Here is a 26,708-nt window from a genome sequence, read left to right as displayed (position 1 = left end):
ATTTATTTATTATATCACTTGTCCTCCCTGTGTGTAATTTTGTATTCTGTAAGACTGTACAGCGCTGCGTACCCTTGTGGCGCTTTATAAATAAAGTTATACATACATACATACATACCATCAAACTCAGCTCCCTCTTTTTCAACAAGTCATGATCAAATCCACCCCAAAACCCCAACCACAATACATTATTGTTCCATCCCTTAAGTCACTGCTGATAATTTTCTACTAAAAAGGTGACTCTTTTTAGATGCTAAATATGCAGTTGTCCTGCTGACTATATCTTCCATAACAGATGGGGGGTTGCTATTTACATGCTTTTACAGCTCATATTTGTATTTAATACACTTCTGGATCCAAACCACTGGCACTGTTCAATCAAAGTCACATGGCATTATTTTTAAGTGTTCACTCCTGAACTTTCTACATTTGCCATAGGGAGAAAGCTTCCCTTAAATTTGAATAAAACGCAATTTTAGGGGGTACACCTGTTACCTACACAGACTGCCAGTCAATAGATCAAAAGCAAACAACCTGTTATGTTCACCTTAGAATGGTCAAAGCTAATTACTGACTACTATAGGTTACAGCACTGGTCCAAAACTGAAACACAACTATGTAATAGGAAGGAAATAAAATTACCTGTGATAGATAATTTGGTTGCTCCCATGTGGACTGGCAGCCGACAGGAGGTTCTGTTTGGCAGTACAACTGGTTTTTATGCAACCAAAACTTGCCTCCAAGCCAGGAATTCAAAAATAAACACCTGCTTTGAGGGTACTGACAGCAACATCCAAGGGGTTAGTGAGCAACGGTACATTGGTTGGGGACCACAGTTCTAGATAGATCTTTTAGCAAGTTTCAGCTGGTCTTCATTATTTATTTTGTAATGGTTTTTAATTTATTACCCTTACTCCAGCTTCAGGCAGGGGTGTTTTTGGCCCCTTGGCTGCTCCATTGCCGCTACCCCAGACCCCCTGTGATTCCCTTTACAGCACCAGAGGAGGTCCCACATCGCTAGTGTGGAGAGCGCAATTGCGCTCTCAGCACTAGTAGAGCCGAATTTCCAATTTAAAAACCTCCAATAAACTCCAAAAACCTCCAATTCGGCTTTTCGACGCCCCTGGTTTAAGGACAAAGAATAGCAACATTTCAAGCTATACAATAATTCTTACTTCCTTTACGCCATCTAGTGGTCACAAAAAACAGTGTAATATTTTATATCATCCATCATAAACCTTCTAATTACAGTGGTGCTTCCCATCTACAATAAAAAAAAAAACATAGATAAGTTATCTATATTTTGGACCTCAGTCATAATCAAGGTTTAAACCTGCTGGCGTCATATTGTCTAATATTTGAAGCTATTGTGCCTCTCTCAATAGAAGCCTCTTAATTCTTTCACCCCCTGTCTCAATGTTGGCACAGAATCCACCACTTAAATTTAAGCTGGTGGACTCCATGTACCTGCAAAATGTTTTGACGCAGGCTAATTGATTTTTGTTGCCTTTATAATCTAATTCTTAATGTTTTAGAGGGTAGTTCCACCCTGTGAATGTTGTTAGAACTACATTTACAACACAGAAATGTACCATTTGGCCCTTTATTAGACTTTATAGGTGGTGTCCTACAGTCTCTTCAAACAAAAATACAATGTGCTTATCCCCACATTTTTCCTTTCTAGATAACAAAGTTTCCCTTTCCGTCAGCTGGACATCTAGTCCCTGTACTCATTAATTTTTGCTGGATATTGTCTAGCTACGAACATATGCATAGTCGTTTTGGTGCCGGAATCTTCTCCATGTATCTGTACCCAAGCTGGCAACTCTTTTTGACTTTCTTTTTATGCTCTCTACTATACATCTACATCTAGACGCCACATGTTTCTCCGGTGGTGGAATGCTGACGCATGATGTCATCATGTCATGCTTTGGCACAAAATTCAAAATAAAAGGACACTCAGTAGCCTGGTTCAATGTTCGATTTTAAAAGCTCCTGGGTGTGCCTAAATTGTTATTGCATGATCTACTGGTTTTAAATCAATGCTCTGCTCTAAACTACACTAATTGCCATCTGCCATGAACTTTTGCCTGAATTTGACGTAAGACTTGATTAGCCTGTTGGATACCGCGTATTGGACATTGTAAACCCAGCTTCCTCCTTGGCCCTGACCTCAACCCCAGTAAAGACCATCAGGCCTTGACAATTTGCCATTTAGATTTGAGAACTTCCCCCTTGTTGCGAGGTTAATTAATATATACCAAAAACTGTTTAAATTCCAAGCGATGAAATATATAAACAATAAAAAAATCAGATATTTAAACATTTAAATACACTTTAAGGGGTAGTTCATCTTTATGTAAAACTTTCAGTATGTTATAAAATAGCCAATACTTAGCAACTTTTCATTTGGCCTTCATTTTGTATTTTGTATAATTTTTGTATTATTTATCCTTTCTGTCTCTTTCCAGATTTCAAATAAAGTTCGCTGCTCCCAGCAGCCAAACTATTTCTGTAAGAAGCTACAAATTAGTATAACATTTGTATTAAAAATTAACTACCCCATTAAGATGGCAGAAGCATTACTCCCTAATGAAATGGAAAGTTTGCTTGCTGACTGTTTACTTTGTTGGTGCATCGGTAACAGACAAAACATTCCTAAAGAGTGAAATATTTTCTCTTTGTTTAAAATGCTGCATCTGTTTTCTAGAACAAGAAGCAAATTGCATGTGCACATCAGCTTACATTGCTTGCACACCACTTCCCCCAAGCACCTTTTGTTGGTTAAAGAAGCTTTTTTTTGTTATAAAACATTCTGTTATGTATTGTTTTCTATTTCAGAGACCAGAAACCTAATGACGAAAGCAATCCTCTGCTGTTTGCATCAGCAGTTTTAATCAAGTGACATCTTGTGGTTTAGCTTGTGACTTGTGTTATTAAAAATAGGAAGAAAAATGAAAGTAAAAGATCTTTAAATAAAAATTACATGTTTTCTATAAATGTTGCTGAAATTCTGGAGACAAAATCCTAAAAAAAAAGTCAGGGGTTGTGTAACTTTTAGTGAAGTTAATACTAATTGGCACTAATTTATGCAATTCGTTGAAAGTACTTGTGTCCAGAACCATATCTTGCATTTTTTTTGCTATAATCTTCACCCCCCCCCCCCCCCCGTACAAGTGCATCTTTTGGTTCATTGAAACAACCACTCTCAAATGTGGCATTACTGCTCCAGGCTTCCTAAGGCAGCTTTGGTCAACAGACAGTACCAAAAGAATTGTGTGCAGGCCTAATTTTGATCTTGTGCACCAGAAATGACAACATTCTGACAAAAAAAAAAAAATCTTTACATTTTCTTTACAATTGCATTCCATTCATGTCAAAGTGCAGTTGCAACATAAACTTTTTTCATGCTTGTGTGGCTCATCAACACTTTTTACATACAATACGATTTTCAACAGTGTTTAATATTTCAACTTTGCTATTGTTTTAAAATGCTTTTAATATTCTACTTACTGCTTAGAAAACAAAATGTACTCGTTTACATAGCAAATAATTTATTCTACCATTTAAAATTTTATTCTTGAACCAACAAATGTATTTGTTGGTTTTTATTTAGTAATATTGGTGTGTAGGCGGCATCTCAGTGCATTGTGCCTGAGCTTTCAGAAAGAGCCAGTGCTACTCATTAGAACTGCTTTCAGGCAACCTATTGTTTCTCCTACTCCCGTGTAACTGGAGGAGTCCCAGACCGGACTTGGATATCTTACTATTGAGTGCTATTCTGATATCTACTGTTGCTATTTTGCTCCCTTCCCATTGTTCTGCTGATGAGCTGCTGGGAGGGGGGTAATGTTGGTAATTTTAACCGACCAGAACCTTACTATACAACAAGACCCTGAGACAAGGTTCTCAGTATATCAAAGTATTTCTTTATTAATCAAACAAACACAGAGTCTTGTGGAAGCTATCAAGCAACACAGAACAGCAACTGAAATGTGTCACTAACAGCTTCCAATGAGACCTTAAAGGTTTCAGTCTTTTATAGAGGATGACATAACTTATCTAAAAAGGACCGTGTTTCCCCGAAAATAAGACACTGTCTTATATTTTTTTAAGCTCCAAAATATGCACTAGGTCTTATTTTCAGGGGATGTCTTATTTTTCCATGAAGAAGAATACAGTACACATTTATTCCATCGTTTGGGTGAGATTTGTCGCCCAGCCCTAGGTGGGTGTCTTATTTTCGGGGGGTGCCTTATTTTCTGAGGGCGGTGAAAAATCGGGGGGGGGGGTGCCTTACTTTCAGAGGATGTCCTATTTTCGGGGAAACAGGGTATATGATACCCCTTTTGCAACTTTCTGTGTGCTCTGTGGTTACAGCTGTGCAAATAACAAAGTGCATGCATGCTAGTCAGCACTATCATGTCTGACCCTTGTGATTTTATAGGATGGTATATTTGACTTAACTTACCTGTCATGAGTGAGTGTCTCAACAGTAATATCACGCCAACTTGCAGCTCAGCAGTAAAGTATGACTGAAGTTCATCAGAGCATTGGTCACATGGCTGTGGCATCCTGGGAAATGAAGAATATGGCTAGCCCTTACATTTAATTTCAAAATTAAATGTAAAAAAATCTGTTTGTGTTTTTGAAAAACAGATTTCAATGATTCTGTTGGAGAAGCTCATGTTTTCCCATGACAGTATTCCTTTAAATAGACAATACAGTTTTAAAGTACTATATGTAAAAATACTCCAGATGGAACATTAATTTTTATTATGTCATAATAGTATACCCAAATTAATTTTTATCATAAGTGACAACTAGCCAAAAACAACAAGCTAAATAATTAAAACCTCCCTCCTTTTTAGGCTGGGTGAGTAGGGACCTTGGTTTTGCTTAATCAATCTAATATCAGTTATGCATCACCTAAGACTTCTGCCAATATGCACAGGCTGGTATGGTGCATCAGCAGATTCAATTTTTAAACTTGCCCAATCCTTGTCCAATTGTGATCAGTGGGCTACTACAACATTGTTAAGTGTATGGCCATATTTAGGTCTGCCCACTGACCTTATGTTTATTTTAAAATTCTTACAATAGCGAACACTAATGCAGTGGTTCCCAAACTTTGGGGCTGACTTCTCCTAGAAGAGCCCATCCAATGGGCTTGGATGAAACTGAGGGTTCTATATGCAGTCTTGTAGATCCCTTGATCTAAAGAGGATATTAAGAGCTAAGGGTGGCCCACCAAATGTTAGACTGCTAAAGGGGGCCTGAATATGAAAAGCCTTTCACAGAAAACCCACCTTACACCTAGGCACAGAAACCTTCCACTTCCCTTTGCCTTCTGCAGTTCCTGCTGGGTTTCAGCCACAATAAATATAAAACATTGTAATAAACAACACATTAGAATCCATTCCTGTATAAATATTAAGAACAATATCTGTTTTCTGGATTTGCTGAGAATTTGTGTTGCTGAGCTTGCATTCAACAAAGAAGCTGTTATTTAGAGTTTAAGATGATCAGAATGACTGACCCACAAAGATCAAACTAGAAGTGTGTTACAGAGAAAAGCTACAAGGTTAGCAATTTCTGGAAACTGCAGTGATTCATAATACAGTAACTGCATGTAAAATCAATATCATCAGTACCTGGACTAGCTTTGTTTATTCTCTTAAATCTCATCTAGTTCACCTCCTTTCTGCATGACCGGCAGCTAGAGTTCCAATAGTTAAGTGTAAGGACGAAGACATGCGGGGCGATCAGTCGGCGGGGTCCAGCGTGCACGACAAAATTACACATACGTTTTGTTGTGGCGACGCAATTGAATTCTATGGACAGAAAGTCACCGCGACTAAGTTAACTAAAAGTCGTGGCTGCCTTAGGAATATGTGATCTCAGTTATAATGGCTAGAGACTGCAGGAAGGAAGGAAGAAACTTAAAATGGCAGCTGCTATCTTAAAGGAGAATGCAAGTCAAAATTTAAAAAGCATACTGCCCAATAGTCCTCCTATTGTTTAGTAAAAACGCCACACTTTTGGCTCACCTAATCAAATATTTACTCAGTCACACTTACTTCACATTTTCTAGAACAGGCAGCCATCTCTAAAAAGGTATTCTCCCTTCCTTTCCCTCCTTGCTTCATACTGCAAATGTGTTTCATTCTTTCCCCCCCTCCCCTCTGCCAGATCTGCTTCTGATTGGCTGGTGGGCATGTGTAGCTCAGAACAGGAGACAGGATCAAGTTACACACATGCTCAGAGAATAGGAAGGCTGCCGCTGGCAGCCTACAGGAAGGGAAGAGAGATTTCAGTGATGTCACTGTAGTCTTCACACTGCTGTAGGCTGCCAGCACCATATCTCAGAGAAGCAAGCAGGGATCTGGGAATTTAGATATGCAGTAAGTACTTAAAAAGAATGCCTTTAGACTTACTTTTAATTTATATTAACCTTTCATTGTCCTTTAAGCCAGTGTTTTTCAACCTTTTTTGGGCAAAGGCACACTTGTTTCATGAAAAAAATCACGAGGCACACCACCATTAGAAAATGTTAAAAAATTTAACTCTGTGCCCAGCAGCAGTGCCCCCCTAGTACATTGGTGCCAAGAGCAGTGCCCCCCTAGTACATTGGTGCCCAGCAGCAGTGCCCCCCAGTACATTGGTGCCAAGAGCCAGCCCCCCTAGTACATTGGTGCCCAGCAGCAGTGCCCCCATAAGTCAGTGTGCCCCGTGGCCCCCCCTAATACATTGGTGCCCAGCAGCATTTTACTCTTCGGCGGCTTCAGCAGCATCTTCCCCTCACGCGCGCCGCCTCTGCACTTCTGCCTACACGCGACCGCACACAGGCCCTTTTATAACGTTGCGCCCCATGCGTACTGACGTCACCCGTACACATGGGGCGCAACCAATGACAGGGCCCGGATTTTTTTTTTAAAGTAAAAATTGCGGCCCTGCCTACGGCACACCAGGCAACATCTCGCGGCACACTAAACAGCGGTTGAAAAACGCTGCTTTAAGCAAACAAGAAAGCTTCTAAAGCTGTTAACTCAGGTATGTTAATGGTTTCTGCAGAATAAATATAGTGTTCTAGGTGGCACTAATGTGGCAAATCTATTGGCAGTAAAATGCCAAAATGATTTTCCTTCTCCTTTAACAGATTAATACAATAAGGCATATTTGTTGGAGAATAAAAAATAACATATGTTGTAATAATTTCCCTTGACTATTTTTATAACTATGTCTAAGGCTGTCCAGTTGGAGACCTTCCAAAGGATTATTATGTCTCCTAATCTGCTCAATGTCTTCATAGACCTCTTTATGAATGGACATTATCATTTTAATATAATTTGTGCACATGAGGTATGAGAACTAGTCGGCCAACCGTTGGCACAAAAAAAAAAGAAAAGAAGGGGTGGCACTCTGAACATCCAAAAGATAGGCCATTTAAAAGTAAAAAGAAAAAAAAATCTTTATTATACACTCATCTCATAAAGCCTGGTGCGTTTCGTGTCTATCTGACACATAATCATAGGCTTGTCGGCCTAGTCGGCCAATTACAAATTAAATGTTGGAAAGTACTGCCTTATATGATCCTGGCTGAGCTTGTTTTTGACTTACACTGTTAAACTGCTGATATTTTATCCCAGTGTCAGTTTCTAACTAGAATGCTGGGCACAGGCAGAACCATCCAGGCCCATGTGTTTTCAACAGGCTGTATTGTTCAAGTCTATTTATCACACCACTGGTCCCTGTGTAACACTCCTTATGACAATTCCTGTGCTGTATAAATATCAACACTGCCTTCATTTTGTTAGTTCAGCCTCCTCGAAATGATTTTAAAAGATTTATTTTTCCTGCCATTTGTGCTATCAGTAGCACAAGCTACTTTACCCCAGCATAGAATTTATCCTAAATTTCTGCACCTTGGTAAGTAAAAATGTTATTTTTGTCAATACTGATACTGCAAAAGGTAAAGAGTTTTTATTTGGCCTTTTTCTGAAGATATTTGTGTATTATTGTTTATACTGTGTGTTACACGTATTATATCTCAGGATAGCTGTTTATAATTGTATGGTCTCTGTGATACAAAAACACATTTTTGTAATATTATATAAATAACTGTTAATTTTATGACTTTTATGACTTTTTGAAGCAGAAGGATGACTATATTGTTGCAATTAGCTTCTATTGAACATGATTTTCAGAGATTAGTCTTAGTCACAAAATCAATGCCAAACCAATATCCAATATCTGTGTGAAACTGGCACTATGCAGTATAAGAGATAAGGGAAACAAACCGATATGTCAGTGATCTGCATTAGTGTGTTAAAAACCCACATGCATAAGGGATACTCTGAATAGGTTTGTAAATCAGAATAATCCTCCTGCCACTTTCTTATTGTAAGTGCTTCTTTTTTAGAGAAAAAAAAACATTGATTTTTTTTTTTTAAAGATTTTATTTTGCTTTTTTAAAGATTTTACAACATTAAGGGAACAGTCCCTTTACAGACCAAAAAGGGAAAAGATTGATTTTTAATTTCAATTATTAGTTTTTATTATGTTTACTACACATCTCTGTGCCCCTTTTTCTGTCCAAAGAACTGTTACCCAGAACTGTATTATATACTCAAGATGAGGTTACTATATCCTGCCTAAAAAGCTGTAATATTTTTGATAGGTTTTTGCCTAAATGTAGAACCATGCTTATACTATTGGTAAAACATCACTTATGTACCCATAAAGAAAAAAACTTTTATTACTATTTCGTATAATGCAAGTACAGGTATGGGACCCATTATCCAAAATGCTCGGGACCAAGGGTATTCTGGATAACGGGTCTTTCAGTAATTCGGATCTCTTACCTTAAGTCTATTAAAAAAATCATTTAAACATTAAATAAACTTAATAGGATTATTTTGGCTCCAATAAGGATTAATTATATCTTAGTTGGAATCAAGTGCAAGGTTCTGTTTTATTATTACAGGGAAAAAGGAAATAATTTAAAAAAATGTGAAGTCTTTGATTAAAATGGAGTCTATGGGAGATGGCCTTTCCGTAATTTGGAACTTTCTGGATAATGGGTTTCCGGATAAGGGGTCTGATACCTGTAGTATAACCGTGCAAAATGAGCTTTCCTTCATTGCCAAAGCAGACATTAAGTACAGACTTTGAGTTGCACGTTGTGTCTTTTGTCAAATGTACCTCAAAAGGTGTAACTAGAGCAAGGTGTAGAGCACACATTGAACTAAACTTTGGGTAACTGCAAGTGCTATATGAATGTTACCCTAAAGTATTCCCTTAGCACAACAGCACTTTCACCTACCTGATCATAAATTCACCCTTCTATCTCTAACATCAACAAAGCTGATTCCCAAACTAGATTGAACTATACGGTGCCTCTTATTCTAGTTACTCTGGAGATCTTCACCTGTTGCCAGACTGCTCTTGTGACATTGAGAGATTAAATGAATACTGTCATGGGAAAACATGTTTTTTCCCAAAATGCATCAGTTAATAGAGCATAATTCTGCATGGAAATTTGTTTTTTTTAAAAGTGCAAACAGAATTTTTAATTTAATTTTAATTTTGACATTTCACACAGGGCTAGCAATGTTCTTCATTTTCCAGGGTGCCACAGCCATGTGACTTCTGCTCTGATAAAATTCAGTCACATTTTACTGCTGCACTGCAAGTTTGGGTGATATATCCCCTCCTCCCCTTTTCCCGCAGCAGCCAATCAGCAATACAATGGGAAGGAAACAAGATAGCAGCTCCCAGTAGAATAGAATAGCACTCAATAGTAAGAAATCCACATCCGGCTTGTGACTCCTCCAGTTACATGGGAGTAGGAGAAACAATAGGTTACCTGAAAGCAGTTCTAATGTGTAGTGCTGGCTCTTTCTGAAAGCCCAGACTCAGGCACAATGCACTGAGTTGGCTGCCACACACCAGTATTACAACTAAAAAAAAAAATACACTTATTGGTTTAAGAACACATTTTTAAATGGTAGAGCGCAGTATTTGCTATGTAAACCGTGTAATTTAGAAATAAAGTACACCATCAAAATCATGACAGAATCGCTTTAAATCTCAGGGTAATCTGAGTTCTGCTTTGCACCAGAGACAATTTGTTGTGGGATAACGTAAAAAAGGTTTATTACAGCTCTAATTCCCTATACCAACCAATGAAAAGTAGTGTTTACTGGTCACAGGTTTAAAAGCAAACCTCTTATTGGATGCAATGGGTTGCAGCACCTTGGAAAACTAAACTTTGTGCCTTTTATTACATATAGAGAGATAGTAAGGATTTCATATTTATTTATGTTTATAAATTTATTTTCTAATCAGGTTCTAATCTAATTTTCTAATCAGGTTGTCATTCAAGTCATACTGCCATTCAGGCTGCCATTCAAGTCCATACGAGACAAAAACAAAAGAAAAATAGAATCTGTGATGTGTAGTACAGTAGATTTTTGTAAGATGAACCATGGCTCTTATATAAAATGATATCTTGTGCAAAAAAAATGGAAAAAGTGGTGAGAGAATTTAATAAAGTTGTTTGCACAGTAATCAAACACTTTTTACACCAAAAATCCTTATGATTAGACGGCTTAACAAATATGTGTGTGTTTTTATACAGCATATGTGAGTGTTTATGTCTGGTGTATTTTACCACAAGGAGAATATAAACTAATGAGGTAATTTTAATTATGACTCTTGTCACTACTGTTTCATGCTCCAGCTTTTACTTATTTATTTTTCTAGACTGGCCAGGAGATTGTGGTGTTTCATTTTTCCAGCAAAACACAGCAGGAAGGATTGTGTCTGGGAATGAAGTGCGTCCCTACTCCTGGCCTTGGCAGGTTTCATTGCAGGTAAATAAGTCTGGGTGCCTGGTGATGCATTGTTTTTTACGGTCTGACTTTCCCTATGGTATACTGAGTTTAACAAAGTTAAATATAATAAAACAGTTAAAAGGTTGATGACTGTAGATAATATTCAGAAAACATGTTTCACCTTTGTACATTGTATCAGTTCAGGTTTGTTTTTTCAGTAAAAACAGACTTTAAAAATACAAAGGAAAAATTGGCTGTTATAAGCTGTGTTTACAATAACTTTATTTTTGCTAAAGGTTACATTTTAGCATACTGTAGGTTATTCTAATGCATGCACCCTAATTATCTGGAGATATATATATATGCAAGCTGCCAAACTGTTTCTTACCAAAGAAATCAGTAAATGTTCTCTTGTGGCCTAATTGTCATTACAAATGTTTAACTTAAAGGAAAAGTAATGCCAAAAAGATGTTTTAAAGTAACTAAAATATAATGTACTGTTGCCCTGCACTGGGAACACTGGTGTGTTTGCTTCAGAAACACTAATATAGTTTGTAGAAATTAACTGGTTTGTAGCCAGGGGGCAGCCAATCAAGCTGGAAAAAAGGAGAAAAGGCACAGGTTACACAGCAGATAATAGATAAGCTTTGTAGAATACAATGGGAATCAATGCAACTTATCTGTTATCTGCTATGTAATCTGTGCCTTTTCTCCCTTTTCCAGTTGAATGGTTGCCCCCATTGCTACACAGCAACTTTGTTTATGTAAAACTATATTTGGATTTCTGAAGCAAACATTTTACAAAATATACATAATATATTACTTACTTTGATACACTTTCATTTTTTTGTGTTGCTGTTCCTTTAACTTAACTTTACCCTTACTTTTTAACCAAGCATTTGTTATTGTTAATGAAATAATTGGTTTTACTCAGCAAGAAATGGCAAGGAACATTATAATAAAAAAAAAAAGTTTTTTTTCATGGCTTACTATTAACAAACATTATTCAGAAATACTTCCTCTGGACCCTGTATGAAATTAACATTTTGTTACACAGGTACTTAAGTGGTTCACTAAATTCAAATTTAGTGAAATACCAATCTTAGCAGATCTTTCTATTACATACTATAAAGCTGAGCCTGCTGCTGGTAAGTTCAGGATACAGATGCAGCTAGGTCAGGACTCCCCCCTTACTTTGTGGGTAAAAGTGAACTTGTTTAAAATTATATATTTACTTATAATTAAATACAAATTGCAGAATTCTACCCTCTGAATTTTGGCAGTCCCTATTTGGACTGGCAGCCTACACAAGGCTCTGTTTGGCAGTACACCTGGTTATTATGCAACCAAAACTTGGTCAGAGGCTGACTGCCCTAGATGATGAAGCTTCCACCTATCATGGGAATTTCCATCATTTCTTAGAGGAAGATCTGGCTTTTCCCAACCGCTATACCCCAGATGTATGTCTGGTAAAGGATCTTGTCTTTTTGAACAATCAGGTATCTTTTTAGAATTCAATAAAATTATGCTAGGAAAATAGTGATTATGAACTGAATGCTGACCTCAGGGCCCACAGTTGTGCACTGGATAAACCTAGTCAATAAATTACTCTCCCCCCCCCCCCCCCCCATCAGCCTTGCTGACTTTTTTTGTTAATAGTAAGTCTGGAGAAGACACAAACTTTTTTTTTTCAACATAATGTTCCTTGAATTTTCTTGCTGAGAGTAAGTACATCATTAACAATGTGCCCCATTGAGCTTTAGCAATTGCGTCCTGAGGTAAGATAAGTGACCCCTATGGGCTCCTTGTCTGAATATTAACCCCTAACATATTGACAGTATTTGTTAGATGACCACATTGTCTCCCACTGTTACTTTCTATTTCTCTTTTTCTTCTTTGTTTTTCCTCCTATCATGTAATTTAACACTGCAGATAAATAAGTAAAAGTTTGTATTTGCTGTAAGGCTTTTATTGTAGCTTCAAAACCAAGGTTTTCTCACTGGTGGTGACAGGCAGGCACCAAAATGCAGCAGATTGTGCTACAAAAGATGCTTCGGGTACATTTCAGGACACCTGAAAGCTTTGCAAATGCCTGTTTAGTAAACATATTTGTTTAATCATGTTGTATTTTGCAGTGATGGTAAATATGTAGCAATTTATTTACATTTCTGTTTTGTTTTTTTTAAAAACAAGGTCAGGCCTCGAGGAGGTAAGAAATATGTTCATGTTTGTGGGGGGACACTCATTCACAAGAGCTGGATTCTCACTGCCGCCCATTGCTTTCAGAAGTAAGTGTTTGAAACAGTAAAGTGTTGTATCTATTTGGAAACATGATTTCAAATATTATTACCTATTAAATTTATTCTAAAGAACTGTCTAATTAAACTTTACATAGAAATAATGTACGTTTTTATTCTTAATTACAACACAAGCTTAAAATGTGCTAGGTTTACAAGGAATGATATGAGTACCTTTTGGTTATATCTGGTAATTAAAAACTCCTGCATGTGCAGTACGACGATAAGTATAAGTATGTATTTATACTTTATATATGTTTATTGATAAGGGGGAAGGCAGAAGACGCAGCAAACTGGAGGATTGTTGTTGGCAAGCATAACCTCAATCGTACAGAAGCTACAGAAAAGGTTTACTCTGTAAAGCGCATATACAGACATGAACGCTTTAGCTACCCTCAGCTTAATGATCTGGATTATGACATTGCTTTGGTCAAGCCAGCAGAGGACATAATAACAACACATTTCATACACTATGCCTGTCTTCCAAAAAAAGAAATGGCTATGCATCCTGGGCACTTCTGCTGGGTGACTGGATGGGGAGATACCAGAGGTAAGACCTTAGTAACTGTACCACTGAAAGGACTACTAAACCTAATAGTTAAATTAATATTTCAGGGCTGGAACTAGTTGTAGACAAGATAGGGAGCACAGTTCAGAACAAGATTGGAGACTGGTGATAGATACATGGCTACATATGATACAGGAGATCTAGACAGGAGATCGACAGATAGGGTTGTGAGGGAATGACTGCCAGAGACAAAATGAGAAAGTAAGTGATAGTGGAGGGAGCAATGCTGGTGACTACAGCATGAGAGATTGGGTGAAAGGCAGGTTTTTGAGAGGGCTCATGGACCACCAGCAGGCAGTAATACTGCATAGCCCAGCTGTGTTGCTTTGTGCTTTCCCTTTTTATGGGCATTTCCTGGGTTGGTCAGTTATAAAACCTAGGGAAAGTTTTTGTATCATTCCACTTCACCACTTCCACTTTAAAAATATAGAGACATATCAGAAATATATTTTAGAAAATGACTGATTTGGAAAGCCCAGTTTTTCCCAAGTTTAGCTCATAATCATAATATATATATATAATTTTATAGACATGACTGACTCAAAAAAAACTCCAGCAGTTCACTGCCAAATTTACAGAGCACAGCTCCACAAATTACCATACTTTACATTGCAAGGCCAAAATTAACACTAATGGTAATTTCAACCCAGGAAACCATATAATTTGCAAAGTACACATTCTGCCAAATTCAAAATAAAATATCTCTTTCTACTCCTACTATTAACTCAGAGCTTACAATGTAGTTCTATTTTTCACATGTTATCAGGTACCAAGATAAATCATAAATCAAAAGTATGAATGCCATGTGTTTTCTGAATAGTAGATTACAGAGAATTACCAAAGTATGTGGCATGTTGGAAACCCTAAATAAAAATAGTCTATACAAATTGCCATAGTGCTTGTGGTCACTTTTGCAAAATTAACTGCATTTTATGTTTTATTTTAAGTCACAAAAATATATTTCACCCCAGAAAACCATATATGTTTACTCATTCTCCAGAATCCATAATGGGTAAAAAAATTGCGTTGTTTCTGAAAATGCGTTGTGTGAAAAACTCACCCATCCCCCAAAATGTTATGTGAAAGTGTAAATGTGCATGATAGTGTAAATGGTGTGATGGTGACACTTACTTGTATTGCAAATATTAAGTATATGGTAACTCTATCCCTATGTTCAAAGGTTTTTGTTCAATATAATGTATATGGTTGTAGAAAGATTTAGGGTATTTGATGAATAATGCACACCAGTATATTACTAATAAATGTGGAATTTATATGGTAAATTCTAAATATTCTATAACTTATTTACTTATTTATAGGTGGTCAAGGAAATGTAACACTTTCAGAAGTTCTTAACCAAGCCAGGCTACCAATCATCGACACAAAGACATGCAGGCATAAGAAATTCTGGGGAGACAGAATTCGTGAATCAATGATATGCGCTGGTTTTCGTAATGTTGGAGGTCCTCCTGCTGCTTGTCAGGTAAAGTGATATTAATGAAGTAAAACTGCCCTAAAAAGTATGTTTCAATTCACAAAATCCTTGCTTTCATTTTGACATTAAATTCTGCGCATAACTGGGCTGCATGTGCCGGCAACATACTTTATGCAAAGATCAGAGTGATCCAGCACATTAAGGGTTAACATGCGCATGATTCACAGCAGGAGAGGGCAAGTAGAGGAAGTCCAGAGAAGAGAGACTAAGCTGCTAAAATGTAGGAAGATCTCAGTTATGAAGAAAGACTAAGGGGCACATTTACTAACCCACGAACGGGCCGAATGCATCCGATTGCGCTTTTTTCGTAATGATCGGTATTTTGCGATTTTTTCGGAAAATTGTCGCGACTTTTTCGTTACCAATATGATTTGCGCGAAAAAATGCGAGTTTTTTGTAGCCGTTCCGAAAGTTGCGCAAAATCTGGCGATTTTTTTGTAGTGTTAAAACTTACGCGAAAAGTCGCGTTTTTTTCGTAGCGTTAAAACTTGCGCGAAACGTCGCGCCTTTTAAGTTTTAACGCTACGAAAAAGGCGCGACTTTTCGCGCAAGTTTTAACGCTACGAAAAAATCGCCAGATTTTGCGCACCTTTCGGAACGGCTACGAAAAACTCGCGTTTTTTTGCGCAAATCGTATTGGTAGCGAAAAAGTCGCGATCATTTCCGAAAAGTCGTAAAGGCGCCGAAAAAATCGCAAAAAATATGAAAAAGTCGCAAAATGTTCGTTTTCCAATCGGAATTTTTCCAATTCGGATTCGAATTCATGTCTTAGTAAATCAGCCCCTTAGGATTGTTTACCCTGGAGAAGACGCACTTAAGATTAGAAGAAAGGAGGTCAGCATCTTAATGGAACAATAACACAAAAATAGAAAGTGTTTTAAACTAATTAAAATATAAAGTACTGTTACTGGTAAAACTGGTGTGTTTTCTGCAAAAACACTAATATAATCTATATAAGAAAGCTGTGGGGGGCAGCCATTAAAAGAGAGAGAAAGATTAAAACTAAGTAAGCTTTATTAGAAAGGTCTATTTAAATACAGCCATAGGCACTTGTAGTACTGCTGTTTTGAGTCTTCTGTGAAAAGAAGGAAACACTGCATTTGCTTTCTTCTATTCTGTACACATGAGCTTCTGTGTCAGACTTCCTTCTCTCAGCTCAAACCTTTCAGGGCACAGCATGAGCCTGAACAGCTAGCTCCTCTCTCACCCCCACATCTCAGCAGCAAAATTCAAGGCACCAGGAGAGATGCAAGTAGGGAAGTGACATTAGACCAAGCTAATATGGCAGCTGCTATCTTAAACAAACAGAGAGAGCTTCTAGGGCTGTTTACTCAGGTATGGTAAAGTATTTTACAGAATAAATATATTGGTCTAGCTTGCACTATTGTGGCTAATCTATTGGCAATAATCTGCTTTAGTAGCTTTCCTTCTCCTTTAAATCTAAAAAAGGAGAAAAGACCCAGGTTACATATAAGCTAAGCTCTGTAGAATACAATGGGTGTATTTCTTATACAGGAAGTTAAACAGATTGAAGACCTCTGTCATATAAAATAGATTTGTTGCCAATAAATTCCTTACTTGTAGGTTCTGGATTAACAGACACAAACTTTAAATTCTAAAAATATTTTGACTTTTTTACCTTACTCGTCTTTTAACACACAAAAAAGCCAAATGCCTTTTTAGCAAGTGAGAACATAGAGTAAACACAAAGAAACCGGGCTTTCTTTTTGAGCCAGAAAGGAATATCTGCACACTGTCTTTGCTGATGATACATATTGCACTTGCTGATATGGTGCATCGGTAGATCGGTGTAATTGGCCAGTTTCTAAAGTCCATTCTTCCTAGCTGTTGCCACTGGGACTTTTTAAACATACTTTTATCAAACATTTTTCTACAGGTGATAAATGTCAATATTTTAGACAATTCTAGACACTGTAGGTTGCTGATGTTGATGCCTCAGTAACTGAACATATATCTATTTTCTACAGGGAGATTCTGGTGGCCCACTTGTTTGCCAAGATGGTAGAGGCAGATGGGAAGTGCACGGAATAGTCAGTTTTGGCCCTGTTGGTTGCACGGTGGAGAATAAACCAAGTGTTTTCACAAAAACTTCCACATATATTCCTTGGATCGAAGCCACAAGGATCCGTGATCTTTTCTTGCAATAAAGAAAAAAAAAGGAGAAACGCAAGCGTAGCATCTGTCGATATCTTGGATTGGAAAAATAATCAGTGCTTATTTTTTGCAGCAGGACAATAGGTTCATGACAGTGCATACTTTGTGGTTACATCATTCACATATGTGACACAGCACACTAAGTTACAGAGCAGAAACTACTGTTTTTCTGATTGCAGGTAAAATGAGTAATAGCAGTGAGTAACAGAAATTGCAGCATAAAGTATAGAAAACCTCTCTTGAATACTTTGCCCAACCCATATGAAATGTAGAGATCTCAAAAAAATATGTGGTATATGAAGTGCATATAAGTTTTAACATCAAACATACAAGTGCTCAAAAATTAGCATAAAGGTAATGTGCAAAGTTCAATTTTGGGAGCCATTTGGTATGTTTTTACTGGCAATTTCCCCACATTTCAAATATAACTCAGCTACAGCTGACACAGATAGGGTGATGGGATAAAGTATACTGTACATGATGAGAGAAACAGTGACACTAGAAATCAGAAACCTACTTTATCATCTGGGGCTGTGCATAAGGGGAATATTTGGAGTTTTACAAAAGTGAATAAGATCATGTAATGAAGAAGCCTAACAGTTCTTCCACTTGTACACATGTGATGGCTTCCCTGCATGCCAGATCCCGGGCTGCCTGTTGGGCATAAATGACACCGCATTCATCTAGTCTTATTATTGTACTTAACAATGATGCATGAATTCAGGATTTTAAATAAAGTGCGATGTAGTTAATAACTGAGACCTCGAATTCCAATCTGTTACACTATGGTCTGATTCCATAAACTTCATCTCAAATAAAAAATGCCCAAAAACATGTATAATATAATAAGTTTGTATCTATTTTACTACTGCATAAAATGCCTGCACTAGATTCAGTGTACTAAAGTTTACCGTCCCACCATAAGGGATAATTTACTATCTAAGTCTTATCTAATGCAGGAATGATATGTAGCAATGAAAATGTGTTAATGGTGATGTGCACTACTATTAAAAAATGATAGTTTCTATAATTTGGTCAAATTAGCAGCACTCCAAATAAATGTGCATTTAAATTTGTACGCCTGTCTTCTGGTAACTTATTGGAATATAAATATCTTGAAGAAGACCCTTAGTAAGGACTTTTTTTAATACATAATTCTGAAATAAGTCATTGTATGCACAAAATCTTTTTATTTTATTTATATATAACTCTTTGCACAAAGACAGAAGTGACCTTTGTGCTCTGAGACCTGTGTGCACTGTAAAACTGTAAATCTAGTTACATAGTTAAGTTGGGTTGAAAAAATACCAGTCTATCAAGTTTGGCTCCTTCTATGCAAACCCCAAAGCACACACATAGACCCATACCGACCTATCTATACACTCATATACATAAACTTCAATACTAACTGTAGAGTTCAGTATCACAAATCACTCTTAAAGGCATTAACAGAATCACAACATTGCTCAGAAGAGCATTCCACAACCTCACTGCCCTCACCGTGAAAAACCACCTACACTGTTTCAAATGAAAGCTCCATTCCTCTAAACTAAAGGGGTGGCCTATGGTGCACCGATTGTTTTTATAGGAAAAAAGCATATCCCCTATCTGCCTATAATCTCCTCTAATGTACTTGTACAGAGTAATCATGTCCCCCTTTACAAGTGCCTTTTTTTCCAGAGAAAACAACCCCAACCGTGACAGTCTAACCTTATAGTTTAAATCTTCCATCCCCTTTCCCAGTTTAGTTGCATGTCTCTGCACTCTCTCCAGCTCATTAATAAACTTCTTAAGGACTGGAGCCCAAAACTGCACTGCATACATGATGAGACCTTACCAAAGACCTATAAAGAAGCAAAATTATGTTTTCATCCCTTGAGTTAATGCCCTGTTTTGTGCAAGACAGCACTTAATGTGCTTTAGTAGCCACAAAATAACTCTGCCTGGAATGAGACAACTAATCTACAAAAATCCCCAGGATACCTTCTCAATTAAGGATACCCCCAAAACACACTATCATTTAGGAGCTGATTTACTAAAATTTGTTTTCTTCTGGCCTTGAAAGTTGTATAAACTAGACATTGTGTAAATTCAAATAAAACTCAATCATTGTTGTCTTTATAAAATGTCATGATAATGCTGTTATCAGTTGTATGAAAATTTTGAGTTTACGCTCGAAAAAATTTGAGTTTAAACAGATGTTTGTTTCCATGAATCCTCTTAATTTTTCCCAAACAGGAATTGCTCCAGCAGCCATTTTAGAAGCATGAAACTGGGTGAAACTGAAAACAATGTAATTAACTTCCCCTTCAAAATGTGTGAAACAGAAAACAATGATGGGATTAATTTCCCCTTGAAACTGTGAAATAGAAAATAGTGATGGGAATAAGGACAGGAATAAGGATATCAAGGACAGGCTGTCACTGACTATTCTATTCCTCTATATATTCTAAGCCTCCATAGGACTCAATGGTACTCGACAGATCAAACCCGCTGAATTTTGTTTTGCCAAAAACAAAGTTAACTAGATATTAATAAATCACAAATTATGGGTGTTATTTTCTAAAAAAATCTAATTTTTCTGGGAAGATTTCTAAAAAACTAGAATTTTTAGAGAAACAATATCTGAAAAATCAAGTACTCACAACCAGCTGGCACTTACGTAAATGTCCAATATGTTGGCCTTTCTATTTTGTATTTGTAACCATATTTCATTTTTCACCTTCTATTATCTCCTTGGAGCAGCTCTGGTAGGGGGGTGATCACCAACTCATTCTAATTTGATACATTAGTTAATATATTTCTTATGTCGTCATTCCATTTAAGTTAGTTGTTATATCAGATACAATAGTTGATAATATTTCACAGATGCTGCTGAAATGTATCAACTAATATGGCAAATTGTAACAGTTCAGAGTCTACACCTGCATTACTGGCCTGCCAAACTGAAAAACCAGAGAAAGGAACATTAAAGTTTATACTTCAGTTTTAGTAAAATGGTAAAAAATTAAACATTAGAAAGCAATTGAAGAATGACAACTGAACTGGAAAAAAGGTTGAATAAGACACTCTCATGAGTGCCACTTATTGTAAGATCTCTGGTATTGTAGGATCTATGATATTGTAGGATCTATGCCTAATAGAACCCAGAAAAAGAAAAACTTTGCACTGCAGGAATAGGTCACTTATTATCCTTTCAGCCAAAGAGCAGGAGAATGAGGGTGATAAGATGCTGTTAAGTGCAAGCACTGGGGCGAATTTCAGATATTTTATAATAATAGTTTGGTACTGTAAAAGATGCAATGAATAAGTTTATTGGTTGGTGTATTTTCACAAGGGCTAAAGGTAATATGATTAGTTATAGGGAAAATGCCTGGTTTTGCAGAAAGGAATGTTGTGTGTTTTTGCCAGCTTAGAAAAAGCCAGATAAATGTGTCCTGGAGTGACTGAAAGGAGAGTATCATGGGTATTCCATTCCGTACTCCATTTAGGCTAATGCCACACGTAGCATATGGCGCATATTTTCGGCAAGCCAAAAAATAATTGCAGAGAATACGCTCCATACACTTAAAAATCCCAGAATGAATAGAATACGCATGAGTGCAGGCAGATGTAGCCAATATCCACCTAAAAGCACAAGAAAATACAAAGTCTCGCGTTTTTAGGCCAATACAAAAGCCTTCATTAGCTGGCTCCTCAGTTGTATAGACAGATGAAAAATAAGAGTTCATAATTTCTGCTTCTTCCTTGTTCTCATCAACCAAGTGACTCCCCTGTGATAATAAGGGTCCCACCCCTTCTTGCTTCATTTTTTTACTATTTACAAATTTAAAAAATCATTTTGTATGGTTTTACTACTGTGTTCCAGATCCTCTGCTTACCTGCCTACCATAGCTAATTTCCCCCCAAAATGTGTATAGGCAGATGGCATGTCACAGTAGATTAAAAGCATGCCCAAAATGCATGGTTTTCTGTAGTTTTCAATTCACTCTTTGGGTAAATTTTGGCCTTGAATTCTAGTATATTATAAAGTATAAACATTTCTGGTGTAAGGAATCTCCAATCTGTCCTGATAGGAGCAAAATGGTTACTGAAGTTAACTTAAAAGTGTATTTGAATTTTGACAATCATTTCCCTCAAGCAAAAAACAGCAGTAGTCAAAACCCACCATCTACAATACCTGTCATTGCTACTGATAAAAGTTAATGGAAAGGGATGTCTGAATGAACACAGAGTGGAAACAAATGATCTTGGTGCCAAAAAGTGAAAGGTTTTGTTTTGTCTGTCATTATTCTCAGAAGTTTTATCCTCTGCTGTTTAAAAAAATATAAATAAAAAAAAACATACATTGCATACTGCTGATGGTTGATGATACTAAATTGTGCAAAACCGTAAGTTTTAGCTTGCTAAAAGGTCAATGTAGACCTAAAATATTGTGATCTGGAGTCTGTGCCAACTATGTAAAATAAAGGCTTTTATAGAGGGAACATGGTGGGACACGCACCCATTTCAGTATTAAATACTATGTGGTGCTGACTACAAGTCTGATACATGCAAAATTGTAAGTTAAGTAAAATGTCATGACTTTGCAGAGAGATTTGGCTAAACTGGCGAACTGGGAAGCAAACTACATACATACAAGGTTATGCACTAGGGTAGAAATAATTGAATAGGATTTGGGTTTTTTGTGAATTCCAAACTGCGTAACTCTATGCAGAGTACTCAGTGGCTACTAAAGCAAATAAAGTGCTGTCTTGCATGAAAGGCATTAATAGGAGGGATGAAAATGTAATATTGCCTTTTTATAGATCCCAGGTAAGGCTTCACCTTGAGAATGCAGTACAGTTTTGTGCCCCAGTGTTAAGGAAGGATATTAATGGCCTTAAAAAACTGAGGAGATGCAACTGAACTGGTAAAAAAAAACTCTGAGGGTAGACTATCAAGGATGGGGAGAAAAGATGCCTACAAGGGGACATGATTACTCTTTACAAGAATATTAGAGAACATATTACAAACAAAAAACAAAGGGCCACCCATTTAAGACCTGGACTTTAATTTAAGCAGCAAAAAAATGTACTGAATGGTAAGGGCAGTGAAGCTGTGGAATATGCTCCGGTTGATGTTTAATTTTATTAAAGGACTTATATCAACCCCAGAAATAACCTTTTGCCTAAAAGAAAACATAATTCCAAGCAACTTTTCAATGTGAAGTTATTGAAAATTTTTAGTGCTTTAAAAGTTATTTGTTAATGCAATTGCAACTGAAAACAGCATTTGCTGAACTCCTGGTTGTTACTTTTTAAACAATGTTGCAAAAGTCATTCACCAGCAATACAGGTCTGTCAGTCTGCTGCCTTGTGTTACATTGTTTCAAATGCAGAGAATAGAAAAGGACTGGCAAACTCTACTTATAATAGCAATTATATATACAAATAAGTAAAAAACCTTTTCAAATTTGTAATGAGTATATATTGCAAAGTTGATAAAATTATGTATTCTTTTATTATCCAAAAATTTTGGGTTGACTTGTTCTTTAATGCTTTAAGGGCTGTCCCTTGTGGCGGGCGACTAGTCTCCCCCGTCTGTCACAGCCCTAAGGGTAATGTCCCACAGAGAGATTAGTCACCCGGGATAGAGCCCTGCAACAGCTGGCGACTAATCTCTCTGAAATGCCTTTCCACTGGCAACAGCAGGTAACTTTGCGTGACTTTGGAAAACCAAAGCAATGTTTAGGCCTTGCCGGTGGAAAGGTATTTCAGAGAGATTAGTCACTCATCTGAGGTAGCACATATAGAAATGTGTATATATATTTTAATATATGTGAGTGTATTGATTGGGTTATATAGGTATGTGTGTCTATATGCACCAGGGGTCATTTGGAGGGGTTAAACTTGTCTTTTTTCAATCCACAATTATTTGTTTATCTGTTGTCAGTATTGAGTTTTTTCAGTTGAGTAGCACTTATTCTATTCTATTATTCTTATTATATTCAATTACATGGCATACAATATGTTCTCAAGTTGAAATCTTTTGTATTTTTTTCTCTGAAGCTCTGCAATTGGAAACATATTTGATTTAAAAAATATTTTTACAATTCTACATTTAGGTTTGGATGCATTCTAGTGTGAAATGTACATATAACTGTGGTTATTACACAGTCAATAGGAAATAATTCTTGTTACCATTTTTGGGTTAACTAAGATACACTCAGGATTGACATCTGAACAGGTTTTAGATGGTGTGATTAAAGTTTTCTTTTAGGCCATGGGAACATGGAGTGTTTGCTTTGCTTTTCTCAGCCTGATTTTGTCTGCAGGTGGATCCGCTCCCGTTGTGTTTATTTCCTCCCTTCTTTCATTTGCACAGCTTCCACCTGAGTGCAGGTACATGAAGCAGAGCAGATGTCAACTCGAAAATGTGTTTTGAGTTTTTGGTCCCGTCCTCAGCTCCGTGTACAAGTGGAACCTGTACTTTTCACTGCAGATACATGGGGATGTGAAAGGAAGTGGATTAGCATCTCTCAACCTGCAAAAAAATCGCAGGCTGAAAGAAGAGCAGCAAACACTACATGTGCCTATAATCTTAATCTGGTCATACACACACCAATATACTCATAAGAAATAAAGTTTTGGATCTTGTGTGGGCGCCAAACTATTGTCCCAACAATTTTCATACCATGGCGATTGGATGTTTAGTTGATTGTACAGATTAGATAGCGATAATATATATGCATGTAATACCTGTCTGACAATATCCATAGGTGACGTACAGGACATAACTTTTACACGATTGTTGTCTGGCAATTTTTATAAACATTGCCCGATTTGTTATTTTAGGACTTTAATCGTATAATTTCAATCTGAATGTTAGTTTTAGGTTGTTGCATTACAACACGTGATCAATATTTGAATAGTATAGGACCCGTTATTCAGAATACTAAGGACCAAGGGTATTCCGGATAAGTGGTCTTTCCATAATTTGGATCTCCATACCTTAAGTCTACTAAAAAATCAATAAACCATTAATTAAACCCAATAGGATATGTTTTGCACCCAATAAGGATTTGTTTTGCACCCAATAAGGATTCGTTTTGCACCCAATAAGGATTATTTATATCTTAGTTGGGATCAAGTACAAAGTACTGTTTTATTATTACAGAGAAAAAGGCAATCAGTTTAAAATTTCTGAATTATTTGATTAAATGGAGTCTATGGGAGACAGGCTTTCCGTAATTCGGAGCTTTCTAGATAATGGGTTTCCGGATAAGGGATCCCATACCTGTTGTAAGACAATTAAAATCTGAATGTGTGTGGCCAGATTTATGGTCATTTTTTTTTAACAAAGTGTGACTTTGATCCCATTATTCTTCCATACATGTTGCTACACTTTTAATTAACTGTGAAACTTAAAAAAACAATGAATACAGATTTCATTATTTGAATAGATATCCAACATTGACAGGTAAGAAACAATCAAAGTCCGAATGGTTTTCTTGATAACATTTAAAAAACAAACACTGTTATCGTTAAGAGATTTATTTTTTGCCCCTTCGTATTGCTTATACCACTAAAGTTTGTTTTGGCAGAAATTGCTACTGAAGTATGTAACTAAAGGACTCTTAGTTAGACATAAGTGTGCTCGATCAAAGCAGTGTTCTTTTGAAGCAGTGACCTTAAGTATAATCAGGGCCATAAAATCTCAGGAGGACTGGGACAGCCATTTTGCATGTTGGAAAGCATATCAAGAATAGCTGAGATTACCAATTCTAACACTGCCAATTTTCTGCCATCAATTTCAGCCTTCTATCAATCCCACACTCTGATTGTTTATATTTACCAATGTAATTTTATTTTGTATGTAATTTTCATGCTTTACAAATCTATTTATTTTATAATATGTATCTTTATTTGACTTTATGAACTACTTGCTTATATCTTGTGGGTTTTTGATTTGGGCAACAAAATACTGGTTCTACAACAGTGGTAAACAGAGAATTAGGTTGGCCAATGACACCCACCAACATGTGCAGGGATTTTTCAACTAGAAAAGAAAACTGAACTGAGAGTGGCAAACCAAGAACCCATCAGCCCCCCTTCAAAAAAATCTTTGAAGGGGGCTCGGCTCACACCCTCTGCAAATATTAAATAGCAAGCGCATAACTTCGGGAACAAGAGCGGCTAAAGAGGAAGCAGACCCCATAATCTGGACAATAAAGTCCAGTGTCATTGCACCTCGGGTGATCAGCTGAACTATATAACAGGCTGATGGATAATGTGAGCTGGGCCAGGGCATTGCCTATTTGAATAAACTTTCATTATTATATATGCTTCTATTGCAACAGTTACACTGTCAGCATTTTTTTTAGGGCTTCTGCATGATCCTTATATTCTTTACCTCCTCACATTTTAATGATCTCTTGTTGCACATTGTGATAGGGATTTAAAGAGAGAACAGAGTGATATGATTTGTCTTAGTTTGTAAACACAACTTAAAGTTTTGTGGACTGTTAAATAATGCTAATTTTTAGCCATCTAAGAGAGACTAATTACGAAACCTGTGCACTTACTATATATTTTTTAGTACTAATTATCCCTTTTTTATCCTCTGGTTCTAAATCAATATAGCAGAAGGCAGTTCTCCTCTACATTAATCAATTATCTAGCTTCTGCCTTAAGAGGAAACTTTGGCGACTTCGGCGCCGCGTATGCCATCCCACTGGTGATTTACATTCTCACCAGTGGGATGGCATTTCGGGGAGATTATGCCATCCCACTGGTGATTTACATTCTCACCAGTGGGATGGCATTTTAGGGAGATTTGTTGCGCACCGACTAATCTCCCCGTCTGTCACAGCCCTTAGGTGTCAGAGCTAGGTATTGAAATTATATAAACAGATAATGTGAAGCAGTTACATTAACTTTTAAAACACAAAAAAGTGTATATTTTTCTTAGAACTGCATTTTCTTCATTATGCAAAAATGCCGTTTTTAAAGATAGGGCACTTTAAATTGGAAAAATATTTTGCCCATCATTTACATAGTAACATAGTAAGTTAGATTGAAAAAAGACGTCCGTCTGTCATGTTCAACCATAATGCCTATATATAACCTGCCTGACTGCTAAAAAACCCATCTGAAGCCTCTAATTTGCAGCAGAGGGGAAAAAATTCCTTCCTGAATCCAAGATGGCAATTGGACCAGTCCCTGGATCAACTTGTACTAAGAGCTATCTTCCATAACCCTTTATTCCCTCACTTGCTAAAAATCCATCCAGCCCCTTCTTAAAGCTATATAATGTATCAGCCAGCACAACTGATTCAGGGAGGGAATTCCACA

At 36.9% G+C, this 26,708-nt stretch overlaps 1 protein-coding gene across 2 annotated transcripts; it reads left to right on the top strand.

Moving 5' to 3' along the window:
- Window positions 1-7,775: 7,775 nt before the first annotated feature.
- On the top strand, window positions 7,776-18,447 carry LOC100497505 (elastase-1). 2 transcript variants are annotated; one of them, XM_002940444.4, is made up of 6 exons: window positions 7,776-7,929; window positions 10,768-10,877; window positions 13,032-13,126; window positions 13,405-13,685; window positions 15,023-15,186; window positions 17,187-18,447. In XM_002940444.4, the coding sequence occupies exons 1-6, from the start codon at window positions 7,833-7,835 to the stop codon at window positions 17,364-17,366; spliced, it is 927 nt and encodes a 308-aa protein (XP_002940490.1). In that variant the 5' UTR covers window positions 7,776-7,832; the 3' UTR covers window positions 17,367-18,447. The 2 variants fall into 2 exon arrangements, with proteins under 2 accessions (XP_002940490.1, XP_004916005.1); XM_004915948.2 differs by lacking the exons at window positions 7,776-7,929; window positions 10,768-10,877 and adding an exon at window positions 12,610-12,895.
- The last annotated feature ends 8,261 nt before the right edge of the window (window positions 18,448-26,708 follow it).

This window comes from Xenopus tropicalis, chromosome 7 (assembly GCF_000004195.4).
Source record: "Xenopus tropicalis strain Nigerian chromosome 7, UCB_Xtro_10.0, whole genome shotgun sequence".
Classification (NCBI taxonomy): domain Eukaryota; kingdom Metazoa; phylum Chordata; class Amphibia; order Anura; family Pipidae; genus Xenopus; species Xenopus tropicalis.
The sequence above is the reverse complement of the archived record's forward strand: the minus strand, read 5'-3'. Positions and strand labels throughout refer to the sequence as shown.